The sequence below is a fragment of the Vicugna pacos genome, chromosome 24 (assembly GCF_048564905.1).
Source record: "Vicugna pacos chromosome 24, VicPac4, whole genome shotgun sequence".
Taxonomy (NCBI): domain Eukaryota; kingdom Metazoa; phylum Chordata; class Mammalia; order Artiodactyla; family Camelidae; genus Vicugna; species Vicugna pacos.
The window spans coordinates 10512978-10533682 of record NC_133010.1 but is presented as its reverse complement, the minus strand read 5'-3'; the positions used below and the strand labels follow the sequence as shown (position 1 = coordinate 10533682).

The window sequence follows — 20705 nt, the reverse complement described above, 5'->3', positions numbered from 1 at the left end:
TCATAGTTTCAGCACTTACATTTACACGTAAGATCCATTTTGAGTTAATTTTTGTATGTGAATTGAGGTAAGGGCTCAACTTCATTGTTTCGCATGTGGCTACCCAGTTATCACAGAACAATTTGTTAAAAAGACTTTTTCTCCCAATGAATTGTACAGACATCCCTGTTGAAAATCATCGAACCGTATATGTGATGGTTTGGTTTTAGAGTCTCAATCTTATTCTATTGATCTGTATTTCTATCTTTACGCCAGTGCCACAGTGAAGACTACTGAAGCTTTGCAGCAAATTTTTTTTATTGTAGTAAAATACACATAAAATTTGCCACTTTAACCATTTTGAGGTATACAGTTAAGTACACTCACACACACTATTTTGCAACCATTACCACTATTCATCTGCAAAACTTTTCCATTATCCCAAATGTAGTAAATTTTCAAATAGTGAAGTTTAAGCCCTCTAACTTTGTTCCTCTTTCCCAAGATTGTTTTGGCTATTGTGGGCACCTTCATTCTCATTTTAATTTTAGGACTAGATTGGCTTGTCAACTTCTGCAAAAGAGGCAAATGACATTTTGATAGAATTGTAGATTTTTAGATCAATTTGGGGAGAATTGGATTCTAACAATACTAAGCCTTCCAAATCATAAATATCAGATGTCTTCAAATTTATCTAGGTCTTCTTTAATTTCTTTTCATAATATGTTGTGGTTTTCAGTGTACAAATCATGCACTTCTGTTAATTTACTTGTTCACTCCTTACTTCTGCTAATTTTTATACTAAAGTATTTTATTCTTTTGACATGATTGTAAATTGAATTGTTTTGTAATTTTATTTTTGGATTGTTCATTGCTAATGTGTAGAGTTTTTTTTTCTTTTTGTGGATTCCTTCTGACTTTTTTTAATATACAAGAGCATGTCATCTGCAAATAACTCTTTAGTTCTTTTTTTCCCCCAATTTTTATGTCTTTATTTCATTTTCTTGCCTAATTGCTCGGACTAGAATTTCCAGTACAATGTTGAATAGCAGTGGTAAGAGGGGAGTTCTCATTGTGCAGAAAAGAGTGAAACAGCAGGCCTGAGACTGCAATTTTTAGAAAGGTCTGCTTATAAGGTTGGCCCCTGGGTGGCATCTGGGAACTTGGAATTCAGGAGGGTTCCCACCATTCCCTGGTAAGAATGGCTCACTGCATCTGTTAGTGCAAACGATATGGTTTATGCTGAATACCTGCATTCCTCTGGGAGTCTTGAATTTGATAGACACTAGGTAGAGTGTGTCTAAACGATGGACTTCCAATAAAAGGTTCAGACTCCCAGGCTCAAATGAGCGTCCATAGTAGACAAGATTTCAGATGTATTATCACATGTTGCTGGAGTAATTGTGTCCCACGTGAATCCACTGAGCGGACTCTTGAAAACTGTTTGGTTTCCTTGACTTCCCCACGTGTATCTTTCCCTTTGCTTCTCCCAGAATAAATCATAGCATGACTGTCTCCCAGATCCTGTAATCCTCCTAGTGAATCATCAAACCTAGTGTGGTGTTGGGGATCTCACGAACATTTGCCTGGTTCCTGATCTTAATGGGAAAGTAACTAGTTTTTCACCATTAAGTATAATGTTAGCTGTGGATTTTTCATAGATGCCCTTTATCAGGTTGAGAAAGTTTGATTTCTGTTCTATGCTTTCATCCCATCCCATCAGTTTTGGTGTTATGTCATCAGAGAACACACTTTGTATGATATCAATCCTTTAAAATTTATTTTGGCTTCTTTAATGGTCTAACATATAGTCTGTTCTTGAGGTTACTCCATATATACCCGAGAAGAATTTTTATTCTACTGCTGTTGGGTTAACTTGTTCTATAGACGTCTATTTAGGTAAAGTCGATTTACAGTGTTGCTTAAGCCTACTATTTCCTTGTTGATTTTCTGCTTAGGTGTATATGCATTGTTGTAAGCAGGGTATTTAGGTCTCAAACTACTGTTGTTGAATTGCCTACTTCTTTCAATTCTGTCAGTTTTTGCTGTTCATATAGTTTGTAGATGCATATATAATGGTTCTCCTGTGTCTAAGCAGTAAGAGATTATTGAACTGTGTGTGTGTTTCATTTCATTTCATTTCATTTCATTTCATTTTTTTGTAGCCCCAGAATCTAGCAAAGTGATGGCATTAAGTAGAGATTCCATAAAGAAAACCACCCATTCAGTGGTGCAAGTCTTGACTCCTCAGGACCACATCAGGTGCCACACCCCGGGAGGCGCACGGGAGTTGTGGCCCTGGGAGGTTGGCTGCAGTATTCATTACCCGAGCGCTCTACTTCCAGAGGAAGGGCTTGGACACTCCCTTGGCCAAGAAGGCCTCTCGGGAGACCCAGCCTCCCAACCGTCAGGTACCTGCTGTCTCCCCTTTGCACGTCTCTGCCCGTCCTTCTTGGGACTTCGGGTGGAGGTATCTTCGGGCTTCCCAGCTCTGTATCCACAATCCTGGCAAACGCTTCCCGGCTTAGTCACGCACCTGGCTCACCCTCTTTTCTCCTTAACAACGGCAGTCACAGCCGCGATGCCCTCTGGCATACAGGGACCGGCGTCCAGCCGCCCGTCCGTGCTTTCACTGCACACCGCTCGTCCCGCAGTCGCCCCAAGGGCCCCCGCCCCACTCACCTAGGATGCGGGTGACCCCCAGGGTCAGCTTCTCCAGGTGCGGCTTGCTGCTGCCCAGCAGCGGGGGCGGTGTCTCCTCCATGGCTCGCGTCCCCGCTCGGCGCGCGGCCGGGGCAGCGGCGGGGACCAGGCGGGGGAGCGGGGCGGGCCAGAGGGCCGGACTCCGCCTCGGAGGTGCGGCCGTCAAGTTCACGGCATGCCGGGAGTTGTAGTGCTCGGCGCCTGAGAGCGCGGCGGGGCGGAGATGGGGGGCCCGGGCTGGTCCGGGAGTAGTAGTTCCGCGGGGCGCCTGCTCCCGCGGCCCCGGCGGGCGCTCCACACCAGGCCGCCGGGACACAGCGACTCCTCCGCCCGGACCCTCCCTCCCCGCCGGGGCCGGCCACGCAAGCGGGGGCGGGCCTCTGCGCCGTGCGGCCAATCGGGACCGGGCCTGGAGGCCGGGGCGGGGCGGCCCCGGAGCGACGCCCCGAGTGGCGGTTGTTTCAAGATGGCGGACGTGGCGGGCCCCTCCCGCCCGGGCGCCGCGGCGTTCTGGAGCCGGGACTGTATCCTTTGCCCGCCGGGCAGGGGGCGCCGGCGCCCTCCCCCGGGCGGGGGCCGGTCGCGCGGGACTCTGCGTGGAGGGGGGGAGCTCGGTGCGGGCCCCGGGGGCGGGGCCGTCCCGTCCGGCCGCCGTCCAGGTGCCGGGCTACCCCCTTGCTTGGGGACACGGTGGCACAGAGCCTGCACTGTCTCCAGGTTGGAGTTCCAGGCGTGGGGACCCAGCTCAGATGTTTCCCAGCCCTCCTTGGCGGTGAGCTCTGGAAAGATGGCCTAGAGGCTTGGCCCATCCTGGGGCTGGGAGGGTCCCTCTGCCCGTGGTGACCTCCGGCCGGCAGAGCCTGTGGGGAGTGGGCTTATGGAAGCGGGGGCGGTGTTGGCTGGTCCGAGAGAGTTTTTTGTCTTGGTTTAGGGGTATCCTTGGTCAGCGTTGTTAGGAACAAGTCAGGACCTTGTCGGACTTCGAAGGCCTGTCAGTGATTTTATTTTCGTACTGGGGTCTTCGGAGAAGTGTGCGTCTTGGTTTCACAGGGACGTGATCTGGTGGTGCTGATTACGGAGTAAGATGCCATGCAGAACATAGGGCCAGGAAGTAGCGTTGATTTGCGTGTAGATTGCGGATCACCCCTAGCTGGACTGAAGTTCCTAGATTGTTTTGCGATGGAGAACCTGTGGTGCTTTTCCCCTTGGGGTGGTATTCCCAGTTCAGTATCTATGATGAAATGTGTGACAAAACTGGTTCTTTTCCTGGGTTAGGAAGACTGTTCCAGCCTTATCTTTGGTCCTGATAATGTACTTCATTTTTGTCAGAGGAGTGTTACATGAAAGGAGGGCTTTCAGGGTAGGGCGTCTGCAGAGGCAAGTCTTTTTGCCTGTTTGCTAGGATTGGTGATGGCATTGTTGGAGGCATTGCTGTTAACTTTGGCAGAATTATTCTTTGCGCATTCTACTTAGCTCTCAGTAGAACTTACAAAATATTATCAGTTCTTCTTGTTGAGTTACTAGGATTCAAGTGTCATGCCGTGGAGAGAGGGGTATTTTTCCTTTCTTGCCACTCAGTGTTTAGTGTTAAGCACTTTCTAAACATAATTACCACTTGTTTCTGATAGGTTGGTGACAATCAAGTGAAGGCGTGTCCATTCACTGTGGATAAAAGTACATTAGTGCACTGTGCAAACTAAATATTTTTTTCTTTACCTATCAGAAGAGTATGTGCATCGGGAGCAGCTGGGCTGACTTAGGAAGTCAGGAAATTGGGATGAGTCTGATTTTCTCATGAAACATTGCGTCTGCAATGTTAGAATTTTGTGATGGAGGAGATATTTGAAGATTATTAGCTTATAATGTGCTTCTGTAGTGTAATCGTTTTCATAACCACCTATGTGATTTCGATTATTATTCCCTAACTTTCTGTGTAACCAATGCTGTTGTGCTGATAAAGAATATATCAGAATGTTGTTCTGATATAGAATATGTGTGGAGTGTAGGGTGGAGAGATTGGTTAAGTTAGTAGGTATGTAAACTGAATGTAAGCTCTTAGTGTTAGCAGCTCTGTACTTTCATGTATTCATGTAGTCTTATTACTCCCTATTTCACATAGCAGTCATATAGCCTCCCTTTTCTTTTACATTCTCCCTTACTCTAAAAATTAATGTAGAATACTCATCTTCCCATTGAAAGTGAGGAGTTTAAATTATATTGGGAAAAATGGTAGTGATTATATTCTGTAGGCATTCAGATATTTGAAAGGAATTGGAAGGTTATCAGTATCACCTGTTTCCCCTGCCTATTCCACATAATGGCCGAGTAATATACAGCCTCAGATATTTTCATTGTAAATCTCTATTGCGTATAAAAACAATGTCAAATATAAATTTGTTACTGAATCTTTGCTAAAAAGTATAAGGATAATTATGAGTCAGTTGGTTTAGTGTCTTTGATCTCTTTTCCTCTCACACTGATGACTTCCTAGACCACCCCAAAGCCTTGATAGTTAGTACTTTCAATAGAAAAGACCAAAAAGTAAATCCTATAATCTGGTATTCTTTTCACACTATTGAAAGATTTTCAGTGCTTTGCCTAAACAGTTAGAGAAATGTAATCAAGACATTTCCCAGTCCTAGATGTTTCCATCAAGTGAGAACAGATCATCTATGACTGAATGTCACCTTCTTCATATGGTTGTTCTTATGAGTTCTGCATCTCCTGCACAGTATGAGTCAGCAGTACTGTTTTGCACAAGGTGTGTCTTTATATCCAATGTGTAGACAATGAATATACCATGTTGTCATTTTAAGGCCTAAATCTGCAAATAAAATATGCCTCTTAGGTCATAGACTGCTTTCCTCCTTCATTATAGGTCTTGGTAATATCAGAAGAAGTTAGTGTTTCTGTAGTATCTAAATTTGATTGTTTCAGATGCACTCAAGTGTATTATCATTAACAGTATGGTTAACTTGATATTAACAAATATGAACTATAAAGGACCTGGTCAAAACATTGCAGCAGCTGTAATCTCTGCCATCCTGAGTTTTCAATTAAAAATAGAGACTTTACATTGATGTTAATATACTACCCAGGAATATCATTGTGGTCAGTAGTACTACACATGTTGCTGGTAGGTGATTCAAACTCATAAGGGTAGGGCAGAATGGGCAGTATTAAATGTATTTTCTTCAGCTCCTGGTGATCTAGGATGGGTACACGTCTTCCTCTCTACCACTCTGCCTTGGGTTTCTAATTCCTACTTTAATTCTGGGGATTTGGATGGATTGGTACCAGCATTAAATGTGCTTTATAACTTGCTGTACATGTCTTTTTGAGGCACTTCCAAATGAATTAAGGTGGCACACAGAGCCCAGTAAGAGGTTTAATATACATTTGCTGTATATTGTGTCTCTTTGACTTTCCCATAAAATATACGTTTGTTGAGAATCTTTGTATTTGAAGAAGGTAAATATTTGGATTGCTAAAATAATGAGATGAAGATAGATTACGGATGATTATATAGGATAGGTTGGATGGAGACAATTTCAAATATTCTTGTTCTTATTTTTAAAAACTTTTGTTCAGGTCAGTTATTTAGCATTTTTATATTTGAGAAGGAATTTAGCATAGATGTAGCTAATGGGTTTTGCATGCATATTTTGACAATAAGAGAAAGACAGTGAGAGAAAGAAAACACTGAGTTGTTAGACAGTGCCTCATAGGATTAGGTAAATACCAATTTCAATTGTCTGTAGATGGTTTACTATGAGCCAGGCATTCTTTGGCCTTAGGAGACACAACATTGATCAAAACAATGCAAATCTTCACCTGCTTGGTGCTTACATTTTAGTGAAATGAGATGAGTTTATGAATAATTAAAATATGTTGTCTGTCCAATGATTGTAGGTGCTGTGGAGAAAAATAAAGCAGGAAAAGTGTAGCTCTCATGGGTTTTTGTGCCAATACTATTCTGTTTTGATTACTATAGCTTTGTAATATAGTTTGAAATCAGAACGTGTAAAACTTCCAAGTTTGTTCTTCTTTCTCAAGATTACTTTGTCCAACTGGGGTCTTCTGTGGCTCCATACAAGTTTTAGGATTGTTTGTTCTATTTCTATGGAAAATGGCATTGGAATTTTGATAGGGATTGCATTGAACCTGTAGGTTGCTTTATGGACATTTTAACAATATTCTTTCAGTTCGTGAGTGTGGACTATCTTTCTATTTGTATCTTCTTCAGTTTCTTTCATCAGTGTCATATTTTTCAGTGTGTAGGCCTTTCACCTCCTTGGTTAAATGTATTCCTAGATATTTTACTCTTTTTTGATGCAACTGTAAATTGGATTGGTTTCCTAATTTGTCTTTGTAGTTGGTGGTTCTTGTATAGAAATGCAGTAGATTTTTGTATATTGATTTTGTATCCTGCAACTTTACTGGATTTTTTTCTACTAGTTCTAACAGTTTTTTGGTGGTGTCTTTAGGGTTTTTTATATGTAATATCATGTCATCTGCAAGTAGAAGCTTGTGGAAGGCTTCTACAGTTTGTTTTTCTTAAAGAAATAGGAAGCAAAGTTATTAGGTTAGAGTAAGGATGGAGGGAAGTGGTATCAGATTTGAGAAGAGAGGAGAAAATATAAAATACTTGATAAGCTTCCAAATCAAGATGTAGCTGAGTGGGGTCCTCAGTGACATCCAGCTGTGAGCAGGCTCCTTTGTGAACGTTCTAGGGAAGTGTATATGTTTTCCAGGACTCAGTAACGTTAGCCTTTCCATAGGTCATCCTTGGAGATGGAAAATATTCTGCACATTCATCACTACAGCATACTCCAGTTGAAGACACCGCCACGTGGAGCATGTCCTGAGTCATCTTGAAGTTTTTCCCCCGGGTGCTTTTTCCCATGTGTGCATTTCCAACAGCAAATAATTAAACATTTATTGAATACCTGCAGTGTATGCAGTCCCAAGGGATATAAAAAAATTAATCTGCTGTTAAAGAGCCTGCACAATTTCATTTTCTAAGGCTTTTTTTTTTTTCTTAGATTGGGAGTCAGTGAATTTAGAAATTCTCTCTCTGCTCCAGTGTTAAGTTGCTATCAGTTTCCTTCCTAGTGGGGTCTAGTTTTTTGTTTCTTTGCTTGTCTTATGTGCCTCTTAAAAATTTCTAAGCTCCATCCGTGCTGTCTGAGGGAATTTAAAGTTTTTAAAGATACCAGTTTTCAGCCAAAATCTTGAAGCTGTGATAGCACATGTACTCCTGCAGAGAGCTGTTAGAAGCCACCTGGTGGCTCAGATAGCACCACCTTTGTGTTCCTAAATTCCTTCAGGGATTCTAGGCATTTCCATTCAGTGTTCCTTGAAAAGCTTCTATTACTAAGATTGATCCTGGACTTAAAATGTATTGACTTTTTGAATATGGTATAACTCCACTATTTTACTCCTTTTTTTTCCGGAAGGAAATAGTTAATATTAGATTTGTCTACAGATCTTGGAAAAGAAAATGTTTTATAAAGTAACAAAAAACTTTGGAATTTTCTAGATCATTTGGAAAAAATTGTTTAGACACTTCCTTCCTGGAAGTGTAATAGAAGGCTATCAAATTGTGGACAATTCTGGATTTAGATTTAGTTCTGAATAATATTTTGTTTCTGGAAAGTAAACTGTCTTATTATATTGTTTCTCTTTCTATAGCAGTGTAATGATCTTAGCCTTTCTAAATTTCTCCTTTTGAAATTTGAAATAATTCTTTTTGTCTTAAATATCTTCCACTTGTTAAAGAGTAGGGCTTCTTGGAACATTTCATGAATGTGCTGCAGGAGAATAAAAAATGTTTTTGTGTTCACATGATTGACTTGCCCTCAGAGTGCTTGTTCTTCAAAGCTAATGCTCATTTTGAAATTACTTACTTATGCCTAAAATAACTTGTCAGGTCTCTAATAATGAGCAAAAAGGAGCACTTAACTCCTTGTTTACAAAAAGAAAGAAAATGAATCTAACTGTAGAATTTATATTGTTGGATATCTCACTTGGGAATAAGCATGGGTAAAGTTTTATGGAACTAGACCTCCCAAAATTTTTATGAAACAGATAGTTATGAATATATAAAGATGAGCTTTAAAAGATGATTAATTTTGCTACATTTATTTTAATTATGTTGCCTTCTGGTTTTTTTTTTTTTGAAAGATAGTTATAAATTTCCAGGTCAAAAGAAATTACAAATTATAATAGAAATACAGAGCAGCAGCATTTGGATATTGGTTACTCTTTCCCAGCATTTTCCTTCATGCCTTCCTTCACAGTTTCTGATGAAGAGCAATCAGTAGTGTATGTTCCAGGTATGATTTTCTGTATTAATTTGGTAGGCTTCCTTTGCTGCTTAAGAGATAGGAGAAAATAAAACATTTGGACAACTTTGTAAGCATAAATAAATTCAGAACAGTTCATCATAACCTAACTTATTTTAATATTTGGTATGACCCTACTAAGGTTTGAAATATTGCCTCAAAGGCTGGCTGGGCAAGTCAGCTTTTGATGAATCTATAGACTACTTCATTCACATATTAAAAAGCAAGGGATGCTTCTCTTATTTTTCATATTACAAATAATAGTCTAAATTTTATCTTTCAAAGATAAATGTGAAAACTTGTTATAGGGTTTATGTAGTAGACTTTAAAGTTTACTGGTTGTTACAAGATAAGTAGTAAAACTAAACCGTTGGAGACATCCTAATTATGTGAAAAATCAGATTTTTAATTTCCAGTAAGTTAAGGTGTGTATGGCATGTTGTAGCTGATTGGTTTTAATATAGCTTACAAATATTCACATCCCCTTTTAAAAATATTTCAGTTGAATCTTTAGTCAAAAAATAATCTTTTCGCAGTTCGTTATTTATTACAAGAGCTTTAAAATAAAGCTTATAGAGTAAGAATTTTCCCCGTCAAGTCCCATAATGTAGAATATGTCAAGGAAGAGGCTGGTGGAGGTAAGGTTTAAGAGAATGAAAAGATAAAATTTTGAAATCTTGTTTTATGGAAATCTTTAGGAATTTCTGCGGAAGGAAATATCAGATCAAGACAGAAGATGGTGAATCCAAAAGCTGATGTTAAACTTAAGACTCCCAAGGTGACTGCTGCTTCAGTCTCCACGGAGTCCTTAAGAGGTGCAGGAGATTCTGTAGATGGACAGGTCAGTAATTTCTTTTTTTCTTTTTCTTTTTTCTTATTTTCCAATCTTTATAGATGGTGATCAATAAGTTATTTTTCTGTGCTGACACTAACTGATAGATAAAGGTATAAGAGCCCTTGAACATTAGTTGATCTACAAACATTTTTAAAAGATACAAAGGACTCTAAAACGCTTCGTTTAGTATGAGTATAGAGTGTGTATATTACTCAAAGGTTTTGTTCCAAAATGTCTAGGCTTGCTTTCAGCGTTAGTTAAAAAACATTTATTGTCTTATTATGTCTCAAAAAGATTTACATCCTAATCTGTGTGGAGTTAATAAGTCATATTAATAATTTTTTCTTTTATTAGGCACCTTTTATGACTTTCGTTCATCTGAATTTGTTAATTGATGATGAATAAACCTTTGTATACAAGAAAACTGCTTTATTAAAACAAAATTAGCCTGCATTATTATTATTATTTCCTTCACTTGGCAAATAATATCATAAAGACTCTTTATAGCTCGGTCATTGGTTTGTCCCTTGTCTTTGCCTCTGAAATGGTGTCTGTGCATTCCTTTGGCACATGCCCTATCTAATTGGTTTATTTTACTTTTTGTTATATTTTGTTTCCCCAACCAGAGTTTAAATCAGGGTTTGGCAGTCTATGACCTCTAGGCCAAACCCTCTTCTGTCTGTTTTATAAATGAAGTGTTATTGGAAAACAGCCATGCTCATTCTTTTAGTATCTTTGTTGCTGCTTTTGTATTACAATGGTAGAGTCGCTATAAAGACATGTGTCCACAAAGTCAAAATCATTTACTATCGACCCCTTAAAAAAATTTTTTTTAAATCCTTGGTTGATGTTCTTGAGTTTATGATATTTCCAATATCTGGTTTGTTTCTAATTACAGTTGACTCTTGAACAACAGTGGGCATTAAGGGGCATTCACTGATTTCTGTGCAGTTGAAAATCTGCATAATCTTCTGACTCCCCAAAACTTTAATAACAGCCTGCTGTTGAATGAAAGCCTTACTAGTAACATAAATAATCACTTAACATGTATTTTGAATGTTCTATGTATATCTACATATTTTATGCATTTATGATACACCTTCTCCTTAATTTTTTTGGTATTTCTAGGCTATGTTGTCCGTCTGCGAGCTTTTTCAGATTGTTGTAAATCTCCAAAAAGTTTTCCAATATATTTGTTGAAAAAAATCTGCTTGTAAGTGGACCTGCACGGTTCAAACCCATATTGTTCAAGGGTCAACTGTGTTATGTTTAGTTGTCTACAGGATTTAACTGTGATTAGCTCAAAAGTCCTGTTTGTGTTACTTACATCCCCAGTGTATCCACTTCATAGTAGGATCCGAATAGTTGAATTTGCAAGTTCTTTTCAAAAATTGAAAGTACTTTTTCACATACTTGTTTGTGTGTTTAATAGTGAACAGAAGCTATTCCTCATTCGTGTCAGCTCCTGGCAACCACAAATCTGCTTTTAGTCTCTATATGTCTTTTCTGGACATTTCACATAAATGGAATCATCTAATGTGTGACCTGTTGTGACTGGCTTCTTTCACTTAGCATAGTGATTTCAAGGTTCGTCTGTGTTGTAGGTCATTCCTTCCTTCCTTTTTATGGCTGAATACATACGAGCCGAAGGACATTTGGGTTGTTACACTTTTTGGCTAGTATGGATGATGTTGCTATGAACATTCGTATACAAGTTTTTGTGTGAATGTACGTTTGCAGTTTTCTTGGGTATACACGTAGAAGTACAATTACTGGGTCACGTAGTAATTCTGTATTTAACCTTTTGATGAATTGCCACAATGGCTGTACCACTTCCCATTCCATCAGGAATGTATAAGTATTCCAGATTTTCCACATTCTCACCAACACTTTATATCCTTTTTTTTAAATTTATAATTGTCCTAGTGAGTATGAAGTGGTATCTTGTTGTGGTTTTGATTTGTATTTTCCTAATGGCCAGTAATGGTCATCTTTTTATGTGCTTCTTGGCCATTTGTATATGTTCTTTAGAGAAATGTCTATTCAGATCCTTTTCAATTGGGTTATTTGTTTTCTTATTGATGAGTTGTAAGAGTTCTTTATAAATTCCACCTCCAAGTCTGTTGTCAGATACATGATTTGCAAATGTTTTCTCCCATTCTGTGCATTGTCTTTTTGGTTTCTTATTGGTGTCCTTTTGAAGCATGAACGTTTTTAATTTTGATGAGGTCCAACTTATCAATGTTTTTCTTTTGTTGCCTGGGCTTTGTTGTCATATCTAAGAAATCACTGCCTAGGTCCCAAAGCTTTATACCAACATCTAAGAGTTTTATAACTTTAGATATTACCTTTAGGCTTTGGTCCATTTTGATTTAATTTCTGTATATAGTGTGGTCATGACTCAACTTCATTCTTTCTTTCGCATATGGCTTTCCACTTGTCCCAGCATCGTTTATTGCAAAGACTATTCTTTCTTACTTGATTGTCTTGACACCCTTGTTAAAAATATGTTAAATAAATGTAAGCATTTATTTCTGGAATCTCAATTCTGTTCTATTGATCTATATTTCTATTTTAATATTAATACCACACTGTTTTAATTACAGATTTGTAGTATGTCTTGGAATCAGGAAGTATAAGTTCTCCAAGTTTGTTTTCTTTTTCAAGATTGTTTTGGCTATTCTGGATCTTTTGGTTTTGCATAGAAACTATGGAATCAGCTTGTCAATTTTGACACAAAAGTCAGGTTGAATTTTGATAGCAATTGTGTTGAATCTTTAAAAAATACACAGTTTTTAAAGGTTACTTTCCATTTACAGTTATTACAAAATATTGGCTGTATTTCCCATTTTGTACAATACATCCTTGAGCCTATCTTACAGCCAGTAGTTAGTATTTCTCACTCCCTCTATAGTGTTGAGTCTTCAGATCAATTTGGAGAATACTCTCAATTTAATATTAAGTCTTGCAGTCCTTGAATATGGTGTGTGAAATGTCTTTCTGTTTATTTACATATCCTTTCATTTCTTTCAGCAATATTTTGTAGTTTTTGGTGTATATACCTTATATTCCTTTTGTTAAGTTTATTTCTAAGTATTAAGTATTTTATACTTTTTGATGCTACTATTAATGGAATAGTTTTCTTAATTTCATTTTTGAATTTTTCACTGCTAGCATATGGAAACATAATTGATTTTGTGTCCTGCAACCTTTCTTAATTTATTTATTAGTTTTAATCTAGTAGTTTTGGGTAAATTCCTTATAATTTTCTAAAGATAAGGTCATGCCATCTGTGAATAGAGATAGCTTTACATCTCCCTTTTCAGTTTTTTTCCTTTTATTTCAGTTTGTCTTTTAAAGAGATTTAAAAATGCAACAAAAGACTTTCAGATTTAGCCACAGAGTTACCATTTCTGGTGTTTCCCATTTGATATCATTGATATTTTCTATTGCTTGAAGGACTTCCTTTAACATTGTAGTACAGGTATGTTGGGAATGATTTTTTTCTTTGATTTTTGTATGCCTGAAAAAGTCTTTATTTCATTTTCACTTCTGAAAGATTTTTTTACTAGTTATAAAATTCTGAGCTGTTAGTTTTTTTCTGTCAGGGCTTTAATGACTGCTGTGCTGTTGCCTCACCTGTGATGTTTTTGAGAAGTCTGTTGTCATCCTTATTTTTATTCCCCTGTATTTAGTATGTGTGAGGTTTAACTCTAGCTACTTTTAAGATTCTCTTTTTATCACTAGTGTTTAGCAGTTTGATTATATTATGCTTTGGACTAGTTTTCCAAATTTCCTTTGGGTTGGAGTTTGTTAAGCATTTTGGATCTGTGGGTTTCTGGTTTTCATTAAATTGGGAAATTTTTGAGCCATGATGTCTTCAGATAATTTATGTCTCCCTCTCTCTCCTCTCTTTGGAGGATTCCAATTATACACATATTAGGCCACTTGAAGTTATACCACAGCTCTCTGATCCTCTATTTTTTTTCAGTTTTTTGTTGTTGTTTTGTGCTTGTCTGTGGATAGTTTGTATTGCTGTATTTGAAAATTATCTTCTGCATTCATCTTTTGCTACTAATCTTATCCAGTGTATTTTTCGTGTAAGACACTGTAGTTTTTATCTCTAGAAATTCAGTTGAGGTCTTTTGCCTGTCTGGTTAACGGGGACCCCCAGAGCAAAATATTGTTCTTTTAGGATGCCATGTCAAGCAGAAATGGCCCAGTTCCCATATCTCTGCTGTTGCCAGTCATTGGCCTTGGCATAAACAGTGCATTGGATCCTGAAGGTGTGACAGTGGCTGGGTGAGGCTGTTAGCCAACTACACTCCTTGCAGCAGGTTCTCTCTCTCTTTTCGAAACCACATTGTCTTGCTTTTCACAATTAAACCCATTATTCATCAGAAATTAATATGTGTTTGGTCTAAAGCCAGGATCATGGTTCCTTTTCCGTGCTGATAGTCCGATTGGCCCAGTACCATTTACTGAGAAGACTCTTCTTTCCCCCATTGAACTGCGGTGCTGCTCTTGTAAATCGGATGACTGTGCAGCCGTGTCCTTCCCTTACTATTTCATCTTCTTTGGTAATCTCTATCCTGAATGTTGTGTTTATCATTCTTTTGTTTTTCTGTATCAGGGGCTGACAAGCCTTTTTCTGTTAAGGGCCAGAGAGTAAATATTTAGCCTTTGTGAGACACATGGTCTCTGTCTCAGTTACTCAACTCTACTACTAATGGTGTGGAACAAGCCATGTGTATGTCAGTGTGTAAATGAATGTGCATGGCTATGTTTTAATAAACTTTTTTTTTTAAACAAAACCAGGCTTTGGGCCAGATTTGGCTGGCCGCCCCATCCTATATAGTCTAAACATGTATTTATTTTTTAAACAATATTTTGTTTTATATATTTTGAACTTTATATAAATGACCTCATATTGTGTAATTTGCTTTTTTGTTCAACATTATATTCACAGGATTAATTTATGTTGCACATAGTTATATTTCATTTCTTTTCACTGATATTTCAGTCAGGGTTTAGTTAGTTGTTTTACCTGAGACTGTTCAGTGTAACGACTTGTTAAATTGCTGCTAGAGAACTGGAAAGCAAAAAGGCACACTGAGTTCTCTTGTAGATAATAACTGCAAGAAAAAACCACCATCCTCGGGCTGGGAAAACAGACAGAACAAGTTGGAATTATTAAAACCTAGAAGCTTGGAAGAGGAGCCGCTTAGAGCTGGAACTTGGACCTCTGATGGGGAGTCAGCCTGACTGGCCCTGCTCTCCCTGAGGGAGACACTCTAAAGGCTGGTTCTGCCAGGGCTGGAAAAATTACAAACTGGAATCAGCCATTCTTGCCAGGGTGAAGATCTCTGACAGGAGTGACACAGACAGAAACAGGAAGCAAGTAGGACAGAGTCTGTCCTTTCTTCCTCTAAAAATCTCTAGTTCTTCCTGTTGGCAGAGTTTAACAGAGAGCCATGAAAGAGAAGAGAGGTTTCCAGAACCTCAGCCTGAGCATCACAGAGCAGAGCCTGGAAGGGTGGGATTGAAGAAGAATGTCTGTAGGTAACAACCAGTAGCTGCAGAGTTCCACTGTATAAATACACCACAGTTCAACTGCTCTCTGATTGACAAACATTTGTGTTCTCAGGTTTTTGCCTAAACACAATGCTGCTGAAATTCTTGCCTATGTGCAAGGGTTTCTCTTGTTCATTCACTACACCACTACTAAAATTTCTTTTAACAGGTTTTCAGCACCTTTAACCATTGTCAAATCTAGTGACTTCTTTTTATATTCTGTTTAACTTTTTTGGTCATTAGCACTATTTACCCCACATTCTTCTTAAAACTTTTTTCTCCCACAATGTTGTATGCTTCTGATTCTTCTCTTGTCTTTTCAAATACCAATTTTAATTTATTTGCTTGGATTAGTAGATGATTTTTAAAAACTAATATTTTTTAACTTTAAAGAAAACTTTAAAACATAGAAAAGTCTAAAGAAAATAATAAAAATCTTAACATCAACAATAACATTTTAAATCTTCGTGTTTTTCTCTGACTTGATAGTCAGACCCACATTTCTACCTTCTTACCTAAACACTTCTATGTGAGTGTCCTCCTGGCATCTTAAATTAACCATACCTAAAATCTACAATCAAATCCATTTAATTTTTTTTTACCATCTCCTTTTGTCCATCTCCTTTTTCTCCCCTGTCTTTTCCATCTTTGGCTATCAGTAATTCCAGGATTCACTTTAGGGGTCTTGGATTATTCCTAGCTACCTGAAGTAGTTGGACTAACCTACTTTGTGGTTACACAAATGCCAAGGTTGTTATTTTTTTTCTTTTTTTAAGAGAAACATGTTTTCCCTTTTACATGTTATCTCCAGTTCCCTTGTGAATTCCTGGGCTTCATGGTCTTTACCCCTCTTAATGATATTTAAGTACTGGGAGAACCTTTTATAGCACAAAAGATAGGATAGTACAGTAGGTAAGAATACAGACTTTGGAACCAATGCTCGAGTCTTGATTCTGCTACTTAGTTGTTACAATTCTAGGCAAGATATGTACCTTCACTGTAGAATAGGAATAATGCCTACCTCATAGCATTGCTGTGAAAACAAAATGGATTAATAAGTATAAAATTCTTAGGATAGCCCTAATAACGCTAGATATAATGTTAGCCATTATTATTACTCTCTGTTCTAATACTCTTTGAAATGAACCTTTGGATATATTGAGAGCTTAGAAACTGGTGCCTCTGCTGCCAACCTTAGTCTGCCTTTAAGCAGCCTGGGGGCTATGGTGTAGGACAGACTCTCAGAATCTTCCATTAGGTGTTTGTTTCTGTGACATTCACAAAGGGAAGGTTGCTTCCTTAATACTCCCTCATATTTTAGCAGGCACATTTCTGCCTTTGAGTTCTTTCCGTGTGCTTTTCAGCATAAATTCATGATGTCCCCTGGTGGACAGATAGTTCCTTAGCCTGTTTTGGGTTCACAGTAGGTTTAAATGAAGCAGGTAAATGTTGTTCTACCAGATAAAAGAGATCTAAGAAATTTTACCTCCTGTGCTTATTTTAAGAGCTTTCTCGACAAGTCTTAATAATTGTTGTTAGTAAAAGTTAATCTGAAGGATTTTTTTTTATTTGTTTTAGAATTTCTGCAGGAGAGGAATGAAGAGTGCATCATTGAAAGATTTATGTCTTGAAGACAAAAGACGCATTGCAAACTTAATTAAAGAACTGGCCAGGTAAGACAAACTTTATATGAAATGCATTACTGTACGAGAAAGAACAGCTTTTTGAAAATAGAAAATTGCAAATATGTTCTGATGTCCTTGTGTCATTGATCTTACGGGAACAAAGATTTTTTTCAAAAAAAAAAGCTATTCTGTGGTGCCAAGTAGAGTTTTCATTATCTCAAATATTATTTTTTGTATTGGGAGATCATTTAATTGTTAAACACTTAATTTATGATCATCTCACAACACTTTTTAACCACGTAGATGGCTGTAGATGTCCCTAAAGCTATTACAATTAGTTTGACTCCATATAGTTAGTAATAGTCCTGCATTGCCATTGCTGTCCTGAGTGATATAATTTCAGTTGCCAGGCTTAGAGCATACCTGAAATATTAGAGCATATTGATTTTGTTTCAATCAACTTCTGCTTTCTAGCAAAGTGCTAGATTCTTGGTAAAGGGTCAGTGTGTTAGTACATACTAAGATTGATATTAGTACAAATTTGACTGCTAAAAAACCCCATTATTACTATATTTACTGTTAACATATAGGTATATGGGAATAATGTATCCTTGTTTTCTTTTTAAACTAATAACACTTTTCAATAAATAGAGAATAATGAAAAAGTACTAATAGAGGATTATTAGGAGGCTGAAGTTTTGAAAGTTGTTTTCATTCATGTCTTTTCAGTAAAAATTGGACATAAAGAATGGAGATTGTTTTAGTTGTGATAAAGGCCAAACCAAATGGAGAAAATGTCAGAAGACTTAAAAAATCTCATGTATTCCTACGTCATATTCAAGTATAGCATACTTAAGAATTTCAACTACTATGCACAAGTGCAAAGCATTCTTTCAAAAGCACAGCCTTTTTTTTTTTTTTCCATAAAAACACGGCCTTGACTTTAGCGGTGTAAGCGGGAAAACCGTATGTGTCCAAATTCCAAGACTGGCTTACCTGTATCTTGGAGGAATCCGTTGAGAACCTAGCTGTGAGATCCTCTTTAGTCAGTGTCTTTATTGGTGCTCTCTATGAGAGAATAAAAAAGATGCCTGTAAGATTTATTGCTGTTTCTAAATAAGAATAAATGTTAATAGAAGGTATAAATAAAATTCAGACTTGGCATAAGAGGTTGGGAAATGGTTTCATTCAAACAGGATAAAAGACAGTAGTGACACGGACAGGTTATTATATGCCTAGGATAAAAATAAATTAGAAATTCATTTTAGGGAAAGGCTTACTGGTTAGGCCCAGTCCATTAAAAAAAAAAAGCGTGGTTTATAGTTAAATTTAGCTTGAACATGAGCAAGCAATATTTTATGCTATTTGGCAAGAAAACAAATAGATAAAAACGCCTAATAATGAGTTTTTAATCTTTCAGTGTCTCCTTAATAATTTAACCAGAAAGCTTTTTCACTGTGTTAACTACACTTATAAAATAATAGAATACATACACAAATCAAAATTTACAGGTTAATGGATAACATACTAAAAGATAAATTAGGAATATTATGAATTATTTAGTTTGTAGAAGAGAGTATTAAGAGATGACTTGATATATGGGTTTCAAGTAACTGAGGGGACTTCCCTGAGGTGTCCAGCATTGATTTACATTTGCAGAAGGATAAGTGGAATATTGATCAATCTTTCTAAGAGGTATTAGGATAGAGAAAATTCTTTTTGTTCAAGATTGTTGAATGAAGTGACCTCAAAAAGTCTTTTACAGTAAAATTAATGAATTGTTTGCGTGGATGGGAAAAGTAGTGTCATTTATGGGGACTTGAAAAATGAATGGCTCTGCAAAATATTGTAGCTTGTGCTGAAAGATGGTGACAGTTCTTTATTTATGCACTTGCATCTTTTTACTGAGATCTTTTAAGATGGGGAGGGGTACCATAGACTAATGCACAGACTGCATCATAGCTTATTCCTTAAAGGAAAAAAAATGTTTAAATAATCTTGGCCACAATTGCAGTTTTTGTTGTATATGAGCCATATTCTAAGTAGCCTAAAAAAACCTGCGCTATTTCATGTCCTAAGCCCACACTGTGAAATAATGCATGGTTCCCCAGTGAATACTTGTGTACTAACTCATTCGAGGACAGAGTTCTTTTTTAGGCTCAGATACTCTGATTTTTCCCAGAGGACAGTTTGCTATTTCAACTTGACATTTCTCAGAAGAAAAATAGAAAATGTAGCACCATTAGTTTCCCATTGCAAAATGAGTAGATCATCATTATTTTATATTTGTTCTGGCCTTTTATTTTATTAAGCTAATCATAACTTTTTGGGACATAATTAAATGTGCATTGCAGTACAGTAAGAAAATTAGGCTTTAATTTTTTAGTGACTTAGTTTTTTGTCTTCCCATTTGGGGTCTTTATGAATTTGGAGGGGGTTGATAAACAATTTATAATAGGTTACAAAGTAAATTTCAAGAGAGGATAAGGAAATTTTAAATTGCTTTAGGTAGAAAGGCATTCTCTGAACTTTATGTATCTTGACCCTGTAGAACAGTTAGTTTACCGAACTTCATTCTCAGATTGCTGATTCTGAGCACTACAATTGAGAGAATATTTTTTGAGTGACTAGCGTGTGCTCAACAATCTTTTTCTTAGATCTGACCAGGTACTACTTCCAAGAAGAGGTTAATTTTTCTATAGCGTTTTTTACCCCTTCTGCATGGCCTCTGGAAGCCTGTGCAGTGCCGTATGAACGTGGATAGCCTCCTCTGACCTTGCTGCATCTACTCAGACTTACAGCTGCTTGATCTACTCGGTTATGGTTGGGCCACATTTGGGTTATGAAAAGTTAAAAGACCACAGTTGTCGGTATATGCAACATGCAAGTATATGTAGTAACTTTTCAGTCTTTTCTCAAGCAGTTTTCTTTTTTTTTTACACATGGGCTTTATGTATACTGGTTATTCTCTTTCATGGTTTATTTGTATGTGCCTGTTGTGATGGATTCAGATTTCTTAGATCTGAAATCAATAGGAGAAAGGAAGAATCATTGAGCTCAGGGAAGAGTGAAGAGCAGAGGTTACTAGAAATTCTTACAAGATTATTTAGGTTGCCTTCTCAAAATTGGAACTATAGCTTGAATTATGACATTGAGATTTGAGTATTATTAAGTTAGTACTTAATAACTGAAGATGGTTATTCTTACCATATTAATTATCTGGTTTTGATCAAAAAACAATTATTGAATATTTGCTACATGATGATGTACTTTTTCAAAGCATTTGTGGAAGAGATAAACAGACACAAAAATATTGTCCTTTGAAAAAAAAAGGGGTGATGGAACAAACTGCAAGCTCTGGATGTTTCTTGAATCAGAGAGCTCAGTTCACATGCAGAGCAACCAACTAACCCGAAATCTCAGAAGAGATGTCCCTATAGGGAAAGCTGAGATGTGAGCGCTAGCTTACGTGGGGCAGACACAGCTAGAAATGGGTAAGAACATTTCACTGCAGTAGGTAACAAATTGGTGGAGGCCAGATGTGGACAGGTAAGAATAGGAAGCTCCCTAGGGCAGCAAGTATAGAGCAGCTTCAACTCTATTGCAGGCTTTTTCTCTATAGGCCCAACATGTTGAGAGGCC

The 20705-nt window shown here is 37.5% G+C and overlaps 2 protein-coding genes across 18 annotated transcripts in view; one reads left to right on the top strand and one right to left on the bottom strand.

Moving 5' to 3' along the window:
• Window positions 1-3033, bottom strand: part of TPGS2 (tubulin polyglutamylase complex subunit 2) — a 38840-nt gene extending 35807 nt beyond the window's left edge. For 3 of the 8 annotated variants that reach the window (XM_072948992.1, XM_072948996.1, XM_072948997.1), the window contains exon 1: window positions 2662-3029. In XM_072948992.1, the coding sequence (XP_072805093.1) occupies window positions 2662-2743 (82 nt within the window). In that variant the 5' untranslated portion in view covers window positions 2744-3029. Of the gene's footprint in view, window positions 1-2661 lie in introns of all 8 variants that reach the window. The other 5 variants (XM_072948995.1, XM_072948994.1, XR_012063825.1 and 2 more) reach the window with 4 other exon arrangements.
• KIAA1328 (KIAA1328 ortholog) overlaps window positions 2786-20705 on the top strand; it is a 171986-nt gene continuing 154066 nt past the window's right edge. For 3 of the 10 annotated variants that reach the window (XM_072948987.1, XM_072948985.1, XM_072948986.1), the window contains exons 1-4: window positions 2786-3206; window positions 8985-9020; window positions 9728-9870; window positions 17017-17111. In XM_072948987.1, the coding sequence (XP_072805088.1) occupies window positions 2906-3206; window positions 8985-9020; window positions 9728-9870; window positions 17017-17111 (575 nt within the window). In that variant the 5' untranslated portion in view covers window positions 2786-2905. Of the gene's footprint in view, window positions 3207-3335; window positions 3455-7452; window positions 7589-8984; window positions 9021-9727; window positions 9871-17016; window positions 17112-20705 lie in introns of those variants that run through there. The other 7 variants (XM_072948983.1, XM_072948984.1, XM_072948982.1 and 4 more) reach the window with 5 other exon arrangements.